The 14,504-nt window shown below is 41.4% G+C and overlaps 1 protein-coding gene across 1 annotated transcript in view; it reads left to right on the top strand.

The window, feature by feature from the left end:
- The window catches only part of ELAPOR2 (endosome-lysosome associated apoptosis and autophagy regulator family member 2), a 50,337-nt gene that overhangs the window by 30,151 nt on the left and 5,682 nt on the right, over positions 1 to 14,504 (top strand). The window contains exons 11-20 of the mRNA XM_027748921.2: positions 438 to 540; positions 1,799 to 1,936; positions 2,219 to 2,482; positions 3,386 to 3,559; positions 5,040 to 5,229; positions 8,441 to 8,537; positions 9,776 to 9,877; positions 12,187 to 12,313; positions 13,055 to 13,233; positions 13,960 to 14,125. Of these exons, the coding sequence (XP_027604722.1) occupies positions 438 to 540; positions 1,799 to 1,936; positions 2,219 to 2,482; positions 3,386 to 3,559; positions 5,040 to 5,229; positions 8,441 to 8,537; positions 9,776 to 9,877; positions 12,187 to 12,313; positions 13,055 to 13,233; positions 13,960 to 14,125 (1,540 nt within the window). The remainder of the gene's footprint in view (positions 1 to 437; positions 541 to 1,798; positions 1,937 to 2,218; positions 2,483 to 3,385; positions 3,560 to 5,039; positions 5,230 to 8,440; positions 8,538 to 9,775; positions 9,878 to 12,186; positions 12,314 to 13,054; positions 13,234 to 13,959; positions 14,126 to 14,504) is intronic.

Below are 14,504 nucleotides of genomic sequence, written 5' to 3'. Positions count from 1 at the left end.
AGTGAGGGACCAAAAACTGGACACAGGATTTGACGTGTGGCCTCACAGGGGGGGCACCCTGAATACTTCTGCTTTGTGTGAAGCTCCTGAAAAGCATCCCCCATCAGTGGAGGGTAGATGCAACTTAAATGGTGTAAATCACTTGAAATATTTAATGCATTTTAGTAATGAAATTCCCTACAAATATGGTCAAATTTAGGTATTTATTAGAAGGAGGGAACTGTACAATAAAGAATTCAGACACTCAAAAAATGACCCTGCTGCAGCCGACACCCAGTGCAGAGCCACTGTGAAACCTGGTCTCTGTTGTTCTGCAAGGGCAGATTTTCTGTGACAAGACTTTGGTTGTTTCAGCATACCAAAAGGAATTTGAAGGATTGACTGCTGCCTGTCTGGAGAGCACCATGTAAATGTTTTGTCCCTTCTCTGTTTAACAGACCTCCGACATCAGTGACAGGAGCAACTGGGGCAGAACTAGGACGGATTACTTTTATTTTTGAGACCATCTGTTCAGCAGATTGTGTGTTGTACTTTATGGCAGTAAGTGAGACCTCTTTCTCCATGACTAAGGACTGAGCCTGATATTCCACATGTCACTCTAATACCTCTACATAGGTGTGATTAGTTGCACTTGGTTTATTATGCTAAAGATTAAGTACGACATTAGTTTAGTATCTGCAGTGCCCTTGCAGGAAGGATTTAATGAATGACCTAGAGAAATTCCTCCACCCTATGAGTTGTGAACCATTCCTGGTTATCTGTTTATTCTGAAAGAAATTGTTGGATGCTAAAAAGCCAAATTTTCCCCTGTTAAACTGACTGATGAAATTATCAGTGTCTCTTGTGCAGTTGAGCTGGCCTCTAGTAACAGAGCCACAAGTCAAGATGTGGGATAGAGGGATGGGAAGTGGACAATTTGGAAGTTTAGACTTGATTCTGTCAATGATCTGGGGAATCAGTAGGGTAGCAGGCAGATGTTTGTGAAAGGAAAGTACCATTTTACTTACTTTCAAGGTCTGCTTATTGAAAGTCCATCAGCTGAGGAAAGTAACTGGATCTGTGACAGCTCCCTTGCCCCTTCCAGTGAAAGGGGAAGCTGGTCCTTTTTTGTGTTTAGTGGCTCTTTAGGGGAATCTGCTCTTAATTTAAAGAGAATTGAGTGGAAATTAGGTGGTAATTTGAGTCTGTCTTTAGTGGCAATTTAAAGAATCTGTTTTAAAGGAAAAGCATCTTTCACTGGAACATTTGCAGCTGATTGAGAATAAGAAACATAAACATAGATTGAATGGAGTTTTGTTATGTAAATCTTGGTGCTGCATTATTGGCCTCAGTTCTCTTTCACAAGAGACACCATCAAAGTGGGTATCTGAAGATGTCAGAAACTACAATTTACCTCTGAATTTTTGCCTTCCCCTTTCTGTACTCTGGTACCTGCAAGTTTTACATACAAACAAAATTTCAAATCTGAAAGAACCACTGTGCTGAATCCATCCTCATAATGGTTATAAACTACTATAGGACTTTGAACTTAGCTCTTATATGAACTACAACATCTTTTGGAACAGCCACCCATTCTCAATTAAAAATTTGCCAGTTGTGGAAAACAGAATAAGTATGTTTGCTCTGCTTTATTAATTGTTAAATGTGATTGTAAAGTCCTTTATACATTAATCTCTATATCATAAAATGCTGGTGTTCAGTGTAGTATGACTATGCTTTTTGTGTGTGGGGGGGGGATGTGTGGGTTTTTTGTTTCTTTGTTTTGCTTGGTTTTTTTTTAAATATATCCATTTTTTAGGATGTTAATCGAAAAAATACCAATGTGGTGGAATCATGGGAAAGAAGTAAAGAAAAACAATCCTACACTCACATCATCTCCAAAAATGCTTCCTTCACATTCACCTGGGCCTTTCAGAGAATAAACGAGGGCCAAGATGTAAGTACTTCTTTACATATGGGTCTTTAGAACACAGCTTTCCTTGGACACTCATCCCTAGAGCTCTCACCCTCTGTTGAAGCTCACAGGCTTCCTGTAAGGAGTGAATGGCTCTCACCATAAAGCAGCCCTGGGGAGGCAGCTGTGGATAAAAGATCCAGGAGGAGGGACAGAGCCATGAATAAGCTGATCCCTGAACTGATGCATAGAGATGTCTGTCCATCTGTGTCCAAACACAATGGTGCGACGACACCAGGGTGGTTTCCTTGGCTCTCGTTCCAGAGCAGACAGTTCATCAATGACATGGCCAAGATCTACTCCATCACCGTGACCAACGCAGTGGATGGAGTGGCCTCTTCCTGCCGGGCCTGTGCGCTGGGCTCGGAGCAGTCTGGCTCATCCTGTGTGCCCTGCCCGCCAGGACACTACATCGAGAAGGAGACCAGCCAGTGCAAGGAGTGTCCGGCCAACACCTTCCTGTCCATCCACCAGGTCTATGGCAGGGAGGCCTGCATCCCCTGTGGGCCTGGCAGCAGGAGCACCAAGGTACAGAAACTGAGTGTTTCTGAGCGATGGGCAGACAGGGGGTTTTGGGCTATAAGCTCAAAGGGCCCAAGGGCCAGTTTTAGCTCTTTCCTACAGGTATGTGCCTTGTGAGCAGTGGTGTCTAGATATAATCAGTGAGCCCACTCTTTCAGAGATGTCACTAGCCTCATTTCTGTTTGTAAATATGCAGTAATAAGATAAAATCGACCACATCAGCTCAAAAAAAGATTTGTTTCAAGAAGCTGTGGACAGTGTATGAAGAGGGCAAGCATATATGTTGCTTCTACCTAAAACTGTCCCAGACACCTGCTGTTTTAAACTCAGGGACTTTCTCTGCTGGATGATGTGTCTGTGCCTTTAGAAACCTGTAACAAGTGCCTCTTACATGAAACTGCCCTTAAGCCTTAGTAAGCATTTATTACATGCAAGGAGCTGCACAGGTACCAGAAAAACTGCTTCAATTTGTTCGTATTCTGCCTGACTTCAGCTGGGTTCATATACAGTCCTTGTGTCTTGGGCTGTTTGTTGTGTTTCCTTTGCAAGATACAAATGTAACCAAGGGCATGTTCTGATCTGTTTACAGAGCTTTGAGCTGGAACACTGGGATCCTAAAGGCACACAGAACAAAACAAACAAAGAAACTACATTTTCTTGGCTAATGCAGCAAACAGCAGAAAAACCGGGCTTGGGGAACATTATAGTCCTGATATGTTATTGCGAGGGATTGAAACAGGAATGGGATTTCTCCCAAGAGAAAGATGAATTAGAGGAATAGGGCAGAGTTGCCCTTCATCCTCAACAAGGAAAGCAGTCCTGTCTGCACCTGCTTGCTTTAAATCCCAGAGGAATGGTTCGCTGCTGTTCCATAACTGCTCTTTAATGGATGCTTCTTCTTCCTTACAGGACCACTCTGCCTGCTTCAGTGACTGCCTGGTGTCCTATGTCAAGGATAACCAGAGCCTGAATTACAATTTTAGCAACCTCAGCCAGGTGGGCTCATTGATGAGCGGACCCAGCTTCACTTCCCGAGGGACCAAGTTCTTCCACTTCTTTAATATCAGCCTGTGTGGGAATGAGGTGAGCTCAGCTGGTGTTGAGGGTTGGGGGGATGAACCAATTTGTTGCCTGTGTTGATGATCTGGGGTCACACTGAGGCAGGACAAGGACTCCCCTTCATCTGAATTGTCACCAACACTGCACAAACACTTCCCTTTGGATCTTGTTTAGCAGAGCAAGGGGATTTTTGAGCAGCCAAATGATTTTCCAGAGCAGAGATGACAAAGTTTTAGGCCATAAACAATGCTCAAAAGAAAACCCCTGTCACATCCCTGCCTTTTCTTAGTTCTTGTGCCTTCAAGTCACTTGAGTCACAACCCTCACCTTTGTGTGCTGCCACCAAGAAGCTCAAGTGAAGAGTCTATCACCTGGCAACTTCTTTCCATATGTTTCCCTCATGACTTGACTGGAGATGTTGTAGTCAGCAGAGCCCCTGGTCACCCTACTGTCTGCCAGTGACCAAGGTGCCCAGTGCTGACTTTGACTGCAGCCTTTGAAAGTGGTGGAAAAATGTGTTTAGTTGATGAGTCAAACAGAGTCAAGAGACCTTCCTCTGGGGCTTGGACTGTACCAGAGCTTGTTGTCACATACATAAATTGACCTTTCAGAGCAGTACTAGTGTTGTACATTGTCCCATGAAAACCAGCACATGTACTTTACATTAATGTTCAGCCCTGTAAAGTTCTAAAGTCTTTTGCCCATGTACCAAAGGATATACATGAGTTGAGACAGATGAATAGTCACATTTCTTTACATCATTTTGCATACTTTTAGGCTTAAATGTGTGTTTAACTACCACCTGGATCAGAGCTGCTAACAACTAGATTGACAAAAGTGCAGATATGCTGACTCCCTTGTGGATCTGGTCTTAATTTTCCCAAATTACTATGATGGTAATACAGTGCTACCAACCATGATTAGGTGGTGAGTGCTTGACATTTTGTCAGGAAAACTGAGTCTAGTGATTTGTCTTTCATTGCTGTTGCTCAGATTCTAGCACTGGTCTTGACATGTGACATTAAGGCAGCCTTGAAGGCTGTATATCTGTTTAGAGATTTCATGTATTTGTGCTTTGAAAATATTTTGTCTGGATTAAATCCCAAATAAAGAGGTATTCTACATTGTATTATTTGAAGGGAAGGGAAATAAGGTTTTTCTTTGCAAGCTATTTTATTATGCTCTGCAAGTAAACACTGTGCTGTCAAGATAAACTAAGAGGAGTGCTCCACAGCACAGATTTCTGATAAGACACATGCCAGAGGTGACATTGTGTTTCTGAGTCTGTACAAGGCTTCAATTGGAGCTTTCACAATAGCACAGTTTATTGCTGCAATTTGTCCCTCTTATGACAGACACATAGAGACATCAAGTTGTTATAAGGTAAAGTAATGAATCTCACCCAGTTTGCAATCAGAAAGTTTGAAATCTTTCCTTTCCCAAACTTTTTCACATCTTATCAACAATCAACAGCTTCCCCCTTTTTTTTTCTGATTGTCCACAGGGGAAGAAGATGGCAATTTGCACTGACAACATTACAGACGTTACTCTGAAGGACATGGTTGCAGAATCAGAAGATTTTTCCAATTTTGTGGGAGCTTTTGTCTGCCAGTCCACCATCATCCCGTCAGACAGCAAAGGTTTCCGAACAGCCCTGGCTCTGCAGTCCAACAGCCTTGCTGACAGGTTCTTAGGTATATGGTTTGTCTTCTGCTTGCTATTATCATGAATGTACTGTTATGTATTTAGGGCTGCAGAGTAAATCCTTCTGGGCTCAGCAGCTGCATTACCAAGACCCCACTTGGGCAATTTCAGAAGAAGAAACTGGTGTTGGGACATAATTAGTCAAGAAAGGAAGAGGTTTAGGGCAACATGGGGCGCACACGTCATTAAGGCTTGCACTGATCTGGCTCACAAGTTCCCAGAGTCTGAGGCCAGATTAGACAATGAAGTCATTTAGTCTGCTCACCTATCCATTACAGGCACTGAGTGCTTGTACTTTCTCCCTGGCACTGAGCCCAGAAACTCATGTTTGACAAAAGCACATCTTTGGAAGATCATTCAACCTGGACTTTTAAGACTGCCAGAAATAAAAGCTTTGCCACAGTCACTGGTATTTTTTTCCACTAGTCAAAGACTGTCTCTGTGTGTGATTTTAAAGCAGACTTGCTTCCTATTTTAATTTCCCTGGTTTCACTTTTCAGTTCTTGCTTCTTGTTATTCTTTCTCCATTTCACACTGACATTTTTTTTTTTGAAGAAATATTTTGTGTACTGGAATCATCACACCTTCCCCAGTTTGCTTTTCTGATAAGCTAAGTAGACCAAGTTCTTCTAAGTCTCTTGCTATCATGTATTTATCTCTAGCATCTGAATAATTTTGAGGCTCTTTCTACAGCTCTGTAACCTTTAGTATTTTCTTAAAGCATAGAATGGAACACTATTCCAGTGTTTAATTTGCTATAATGGCAATAAAAATCACTTCCGTCTTTGGAATTCCTGAGTCCTTCTTTCTCCAGACTCAAGGGATTTTATGACACCTTCTTGTTTCTGATGTCCACTCTGGATTTTTTTTCAGTTACAGTTTAAGACTGGCCTGCCTGCCTTGCTCTACTTGTCTTCACTAAAATATATTTAGGTTGTTTGGGACCATCTTACCAAATGAACCAAATGCTTTGTATTTTATTCCTGTTCCTCTTAATCTTTGTCTCACACTTTACCAACAGTGATTATGTAGTTACTTGCAGATGCCTGCCAATAATCTTGCATTTTGGCACTTCAATATCGATGCCTAGAGAAGACTGGAGACATACCACATTTCATGAGAGTTTCCCATGGCCAGATAATTTTTTAATTACTTAGCTAAATAGTTTTTAATTCAGAGTGTGCACTCAATTGTTATTAGATTGCTAACTTTTTAATTAGAATCTCATGTGGTAATTAGTGAAATACTTGATAAATTTACATAATTTTCTTTAGCAACAAAATTCTTCAACACTCAAGGGATGAGATCAGATTTGTTCAACAAAAGCTGTTCTCCATAAATTCTTGTTGACTTCCACTCTTTGTGTATCTATCCATGGACTGAAACTCATTTTCATTTACCATTATTTTGCCTCATCATGGTAGCCACATTGTCATTTGGGTCATCATATTTCCTCCCCATGAGTCTTTTGACAGTTCATTGTAATTAAAAGCTCTTGCTTTATGGTGAACTTGCCACTGGCTGCCGCATGAGAGGAGCCCCGAAGAAAAGATACAAGGACTCCCTGAAACAACATCTCAGCCTTGGCCATATTGATCACCATAACTGGTCTACTCTGGCCTCCAGTCGGGAGGCCTGGAGACACACCATCTATAACGCAGCTGTCTCCTTTGGGAACACTCGCAGGATCACCCTCGAGGAGAAAAGGCAACACAGAAAGAACCGTGTCTTGCAGAATACACCATCTAAGGAGTCTTTCTGCTGTGCCTTTTGCAATTGGATATGTCTGTCTCATATTGGCCTCATAAGCCACCAGTGTGCCTGTAACAAATGTGGATAGAGCCTTCCCAAATCTTCGTTCGCGAAGCCTAGCCATGATGAAAGTAATTAAAAGCTCTATTAAAGGTGACTTTTAGGTATGGGTTTGCTAGTTCATAAGCAGGTATGCCAAGGAGATGTCAATATCCTCTCCTGCCACCGAAGGAATCAGGTGTTTAAGTCATTGTCTTGGAAAGCAAGGAGATACTTCTGATATTTTTCCTAGTACAGAGAAAAGATATGAAGCTCTTCTGCTGCCCTTTCTTTATATCAATTGCTATATTTTTGAATGGTTGAAGTTTGTCTTTCCTAACATGAGAAGGATGTGGACTTGCTGAAGTGAGTCCAGAGGAGACCACAAAGATGATCAGAAGGCTGGATCACCCCTCCTGTGGAGACAGGCTGAGAGAGCTGGAGTTGTTAATCCTGAAGAAAAGAAGGCTCCAGCGACACCTTAGGGTGCCTTTCAGTACCTGAAGGGGTTACAAGAGAGCTGGAGAGCGTCTTTTTACAAGGGCATGGAGTGGTAGGACAAGGAGTAATGTGTTAAACTGAAAGAGGGCAGTTTTAGGTTAGATATTTGAAAGAAATCTTTTACTGTGAGGATAGTGAGGCAGTGTCACAGGTTTCCCAGAGAAGCTGTGAATGCCCCATCCCTGGAAGTGTTTGAGGCCAGGTTGGATGCGACTTTGAGCAACGTGGTCTAGTGGAAGGTGTCCCTGCCCTTGGCAGGGGAGTTGGAACAAGATGATCTTTAAATTCCCTTCCAACCCAAACCATTCCATGAGTCTGTGATTCTATGAACTGTTTCAAGAACAAGCAGAAAACTTCTTCAATCTTTCCCATCTTTCCACCAGTTTCTGACTTCTACTGCTTTCTTTTGTTGTTGTAGCAATTTTTCACCTCCCTAGAAGGATGCATTCCCATTTTTACAGCTCCCTCTTCTGAAACATTGCAGGATCTCTCACAGTACTGCAGATTGCTCAGGTTGTTACACGGTTACAATGTGTGAGGGTTATAAGTTCAAGGCATATACTTTCCGTGGCTGGATCAGAATCTTCAGCAGTCCTTTGCCAGCCTAAATTATTTTATGATTCTTTAATATTGATTGCTTTAAATTAATATAAAAGAGTAAAAATTATTACACTGGCATTTTATTAATTTTTTTTGTTTTGCTATGTCTATGTGAGCAAATCAGACTGTATGAGGAACATGTAAATCTGGAAGGTTTAGTTAGAATAAAAGAAAGTGTGTAATGTATAGTAATGCCATTAATTGCTATTAAGTGAGATATATACCCTTCAGACTGAGAAAATATTACATGTTAACTGCTCAAAGATCCATTCTTAGTTTGCTCCTTTTTTTTTCCTTCTCAAATTTTAGGAGCTACAGTTGAAACAATGCTGGAAAATATCAGCATAAAGGCTGATATGTTTCCTCCCTCTGCAAGCAAAATACCGGATGTGCATTTCTTTTACAAGTAGGTAAAAAATACTGTTTATTGCTATGTCAAATTTCTTCATTTGTTTAAGGGAAACTAAAACTGTAAGGGAGGATCTGTAATTCAGCTTTAATCCTTACCACTTGAATCAGTATCTGGCTGATATTGATTGGTATGTTGAAGAACGTCTTATAAAGTCAGCAAACACTGTTTAGTCAAATCTGAATTACACTTTATCTGTAGGAAGTGATACCAGAGCTTTGATTCATGCAGATGCCACTTCCCATGTCCTGTTTCTTTCAATATTTTCTCATATATCACTTTGCTATGTCCACTTCCCTTTGCATATCTTCTTTCACTTTCATTTGCATTTACTTTGATGCTATAAAAAAGAACTAATCAAGATTAACAGCAATTGTTTGAACACACACAGTTACTAGTATGCTTTTCCTATTCTTCACTCTTCTCCATAAAAAGAATAGAGAAGAGTGAAATACTTCTTACGAAGCCTCAGCTTGGGTAAGAAGTAGCTCAAAGGTCAGCTCAGTCCAGATGTCTACACGCTGGTGTCTTCACGGCAATTGGTTTTCTAAGCTGGGACTCTGGAGCCCCTGGGGCTATTCAGCTTAAGGCACTTACCTGTATTTGTCCTGCTGGTTGGCTGTCTGGATTGTTCTGGCTTTAATGACAGATCTTAATTGACTATAGGATTTTGGATATCAGCAGTTCATGCACATGTGAAATTACAAGTCTGATTCTGCAAACTGAACTCCACACCAATGACCCCACTTTGAGCATATTATGAACTGGGCTTACAGTGTCTATCATGCTAGAATAAGGTCCATGTTTTTAATCCCCTTTTCCTTGTGCTAGTTCGGGACAGTGTGGTTCTCAGATTAGCAGCTGAGGAGTGAGCCATCATAAACTCTCCAGCAGAGTAACACACCAACAACAGCACCTGCAATTCTCTTTTTCAATTGTTCTATTGTGCTTTGTGGGAAAGTTTATTCCTTGACTCAGCAGATTTCAAACTAGCTAGAGAACCACAGCAGTTCCCTGAGTAGCATCTTAGAGCACTTTGAGATTTAAATGAAGTGGTGAAACCTACCCTGCTTCTGTTGCTCCTTTATTTTTTCAGCTGACAAAGTGAAAAGCGCTGTGGTTCAAGGGTATTTTGTCGGTATTGCAGCTGCATGAATGGACAGAGACCCATGAAAGAGCAACATGTATTTATTGTGGGGGAAATGTGTTACTTTTCTCCTCTTGTTTGACATTAGGTCCTCAACAGTGACAGCCTCCTGTGAAAATGGCCGTGCAACTGTTGTGACAATGAGATGCAATCCCAACAAACCAGGCCAAGGAGAGCTTTCTGTGCCCAGGTATTTGAGTGTTTGTATCTTAGTAGTGCCAAAAAGCCTTTGCTACTCAGGTAATCTTTACAAAACTCATTTGTAATTTTAACAGCAATGAGGAATGCTGTTGCCCTCATCAGCCATGCAGAAGGTCTCATGTATTTTTCCTAGGTGTCCATCACCTCCCAGCAGACAAGCTCATTTGTGTTTAGAGTGTGTGATGAGAGACATTAGAGCTCAGGAAGGTTGTTCTGAGCTTAAAGGCAAAAGAAAATTTAGTAATGTTTCCTTGTCTTAACTTTTCCTTTATTTCAGTTCCTTATTTTAATCTTTGGCCTCCTGATTAGAACTGCCTGCTCAGGGTTTGAGAGGTGGTTTTTCTTCCTTGATCTACAGTAGTGGCTATGGAAAAAATTATTTTTTTGGAAAAGAGCAACCTGTCCTAGGAATTATGAAATCTGCTATTGCAATGCTTATCTGAGCCCTGAACTCTGTCTAGTTAAAGTTCGAGATGTATTTATTTATGTGTCTCATCACTCCAGTTTGCATCCTAACCCCCTTGTACTAGTTGAGTTTAATTTGCCTGACCTTTTCCCTTCTCTCTGATTCAAGTGACTTCAAAATGCCTCTTTCTTCCAAAGTCCTGTTTATGCCTGCATAAACATAACTTAAAGCATAACTGAAAAGTTACAGAGAAAAAAAAAACAGTAAAAGGATTAATTCTGTTACTCTTTAACAACACCCTGTCATTCTTCAGAAGTTCCCCTCAACTCTGATGACCTTCCTCTTGGCCCATCTTGACCTTCCTTGTCAAGGCCCATCTTAGGGTGTCTGGATGTTACTATAAATCTGCTGATAGCCCTATCACTCATCCCCCTTCCCAAAAGCTAAGTCCTCTTCCCAAGTGTGAGAAGTGTGGGATCCTTTGATCCCTGTCCCTTTTGAGACAGATGAACCATGCTCAGCTGAATGAAGGCAAGGCAGCATCTGCTTCACAGGTGATGGATGAGTGATTGATGATTGAACACCTTGGAAGATACTTACCTCAGTTGCTGAGGGACCTGACACACTGGGCAATAAGCCTCTGTCTATCAGTTGCCATGTGAAAATCCTCCAGTTTTTCTCCTAATGTCACAGGTTAAACACAATGTGAGCTGTGATAACTCACCAGTAGTGAGGGAGGAACAACCTACCTTGCTTTTAAAAGTGTGAGCATGGGCAGAAATGACACACAGCTGACATATGTATCTTATCCCAGTTTGTGTTGACTTCTCCCTTCCTATCCTCCTTTGATTACCTCAGCAATCAGACAGCAGTTTTCACACAGTGAGGTACCTGATATATGTCAAATAATACAGCACCTAACTCCTTGATCCTCCAGACACAGTGTTTAGTATCACATGAAGCTACAGTATAAGATGAAAGCAGTTGAGGAGAAAGGTCTGTCAGTGCTCTTCCCATGTAGTTTGAAAAATTCTCCATAATGCAGAGAGGACAGTTGTCAGGTATTCAAACCAGGATAAACCAGAATGGGCTGTTAGGGCTGGAGACTTTTCAGTGCTTCAGATCAGGATAACAGGTTTCCAAATGATGTAGAACAACATAATTTTAAATGCATTTTTGGTATGAATATATTTCATATTTACATAACTGAACTTCTTGCATGGACTTTTGGCCATTGCTGCTGTTAGACCTGATGTGATCGTCAGTAACAAAAGCTATGTAAATGTCCTACCATTGCCAGTACAACTTCCTTCTGCAGGCTGAATACAAAATAGGCCATTAGTTTTCCTTAGACTAAGAGAAGCTGTTATCTCTTCATTAACTGGTGAACATCCTTCTAGTAATTAACCATGACAGGACAAGTCCATTCCATATGGACTAAATCACCCAGGCAGGAACCGGATAGCAGCATTCGTGTGGAACAGTCACCCAGTGCAGGAGAACAGTGATAGAGGCATGTGCTGGGCTAACCCGTGCTGGTGAAACACCAGTGTAGTTCTGCTCCTCTTCCTCCCCTCCCCTCCCCTCCCTTCCCCTCCCCTCCCCTCCCCTCCCCTCCGCTCCCCTTCCCTCCCCTGTGTAAGAGTACCACTCCCTGCTGGGAAATGAACTGTTATTTTAGAGCTTTGACAGCTCAACATCTGTTGTCACTTGAGAAAGCATTTTACGAACTGGGGAAAATTCTTCCCCAGATTTTTTTCATCTGCTGACTTGATGGATATTTATCCATTTCTTGTACTTCCCATTCCCAATCTTCAGCAGCAGAATGTGGAGTGACAATGCAAACCCCAGAGTGTTTAATAACTGATCACTAGGCTTTGTTCTCCTCCCAGCTCATGCCCTGCGGGCACCTGCGATGGATGCACTTTCTACTTTGTTTGGGAAAGTGCAGAAGCTTGTCCTCTCTGCACAGAGCAAGACTACCACGAGATTGAGGGAGCCTGCAAAAAAGGATTTCAGGTACAGGACCCATATCTCCAGATGGGTTCATTTGGGTATAACTCAGACTCTTGTCGAAATTTGATGGGCAGACTGATATGTAAGTGCAGGCAGAGTCCAGGCTCTGAGCTGTCTGGATGCAACCACATTGGGGTGCTGTGTTGAGACTCAGGAATGTTTGTGCCAATGGCAGTGTGGTTCCTGGAGTAGACCTGGCTTGTCCTGACCAGTTGTGTGAGTAAGGATGTGAACTCTCTATGCATTCATAGATGCAGGCAAGTCATTTGTGAAGGATGGAGTTCCCAAATGCGTCCAATTCTCAGTAGCCATAAACACCAAGGGCAAGCTAGGAAAGGATTGGGAATTTCAGTTTATAAATTCATCCTACCTTGCTTGCAATATTTTTGCTGCTGCCTTCTCTAGTCAAATGTTAGGAAGTCCCTCCACAGGTTCAAACTATCCTGTTGGTCAGCAGCTCCAATGCAGGCACAACTCATTCCCAATAGCTGTCCAACCCATATTGTGTCACATGAAGAACTATACAGAAGAGGAAATCCTTTTGCCATGCCTGAACCTGCAGGCACAAATAAGGGGATGACTGATTAGACAATAAAACTTCAGCGAGAGTCTGGCTTTCACTGAAAAGTTATCTAACCTTTCTACTTCAGAACAGCTTGTTTTCTGCAACTCTAAGTAGTTCTCTCTTTTCCTACAAGCACCTCACTTTTTGTTTTTTTTTTTTTTTTGTTTTCTGTTTGAAAGGAAACCTTGTATGTATGGAATGAACCAAAGCATTGCATTAAAGGGGTTTCCTTGCCAGAAAAAAAGACCAGCACTTGTGAAACAGTAGATTTTTGGCTTAAAGTTGGAGCTGGTGTTGGTGCTTTCACAGCTGTTCTGCTCATAGCCTTGACCTGCTATTTTTGGAAGAAGAACCAGAAGTAAGTACTGCAAATTGTGTTCCATATAAAAGTAAGCTGAAAGCTTGATGGAGTGAAAAGAAAGACTTTCCTGGATCTGACCTTATGACAGTGTTGATGACAAGTACCGTGTTGATTCAGGGTTTATACATCATGGATCCTTGTTTATACATCAAGTTGATGTTTCTTCTGCCAACAGTGTCTGTGAAAAATTCTGGTGAGGAAAGTATAGAAAAGCCACAGTAATTTTTTATGACATAATTTCCCAATAGGAACTAACTATATTTTTAACTTCTGAGAGTTTGAAGTTGACCTTAGATTCTGAAGTAACGTGGATTTTTCAAGGTCTAAATACCAAAAAGATATCTTTAGTCTAATTAGCCCCTTTCAGGTGGGTTAAAATAAGGTTATTGACTGTATATTTCTTAGTTCTACTTTGGTTGTTGCCCCAACCAGCACACAGGTCGCACCTCTTCATGCCCGAAGCCCTCTTGACCTGCTTGTGGTCTTTTGGGAAAACATGTTTCTTTTATAAGGATGGAGGGCTAATCTGGGGAGCAAGAGCTTGCTGTATTGTTAATACTATTTTGGTTATTATATATTTTTAGTAATTGAAAAGGATCTAATTTCCAGTAAATACCTCAGAAATGACTATGTGGGAGGACTGGTAGATAACCTGAATTACAAAAACCTTGAGTATGGGACATTTGTAAAAAAATCTATGCCTGTCTGGCTTTATATCTTCAGGCTGGAGTATAAATATTCCAAATTAGTGATGACAACGAACTCAAAAGAGTGTGAACTGCCAGCTGCTGACAGCTGTGCTATAATGGAAGGGGAAGATAATGAAGAAGAAATAGTATATTCAAATAAGCAGTCACTGCTGGGCAAGCTCAAGTCCTTGGCAACAAAGGTGAGTAGTATTTGCTAATATTAATACTAAAAATAATTATTACATATATTTTTTTACTGGATGTAATGAGTCTGTGATGTTAATTTGCACAGCAGTGCAGCCTCCCCCACACATTTCATCCAATCCATAATGATCTGCTGAGATCCACAGTCTGGATAAAGTTAAGAAACGCTGCAGGGTATTGAGTAAATGCTTCTTCCTCCATAGAGAGATTTTAGTAGCATTTTTTATTGTATGGGTGATACCTGAAAAGAGCAGTTAATGGTGGAGAGAACCTCTCTGCCCAGAGTCCTACCAGACGCCTCCATTGCTGAGGCAAACACAGCTATCAGAGATAGTAAAAATTAACATTGGGAACAGAGCCACCGGCCAGCTCTTG

The sequence above is a fragment of the Pipra filicauda genome, unplaced genomic scaffold (assembly GCF_003945595.2).
Source record: "Pipra filicauda isolate LSUMZ 115617 unplaced genomic scaffold, ASM394559v2 scaffold622_size210553_pilon, whole genome shotgun sequence".
In the NCBI taxonomy this organism is placed as follows: domain Eukaryota; kingdom Metazoa; phylum Chordata; class Aves; order Passeriformes; family Pipridae; genus Pipra; species Pipra filicauda.
The sequence above is the reverse complement of the archived record's forward strand: the minus strand, read 5'-3'. Positions and strand labels throughout refer to the sequence as shown.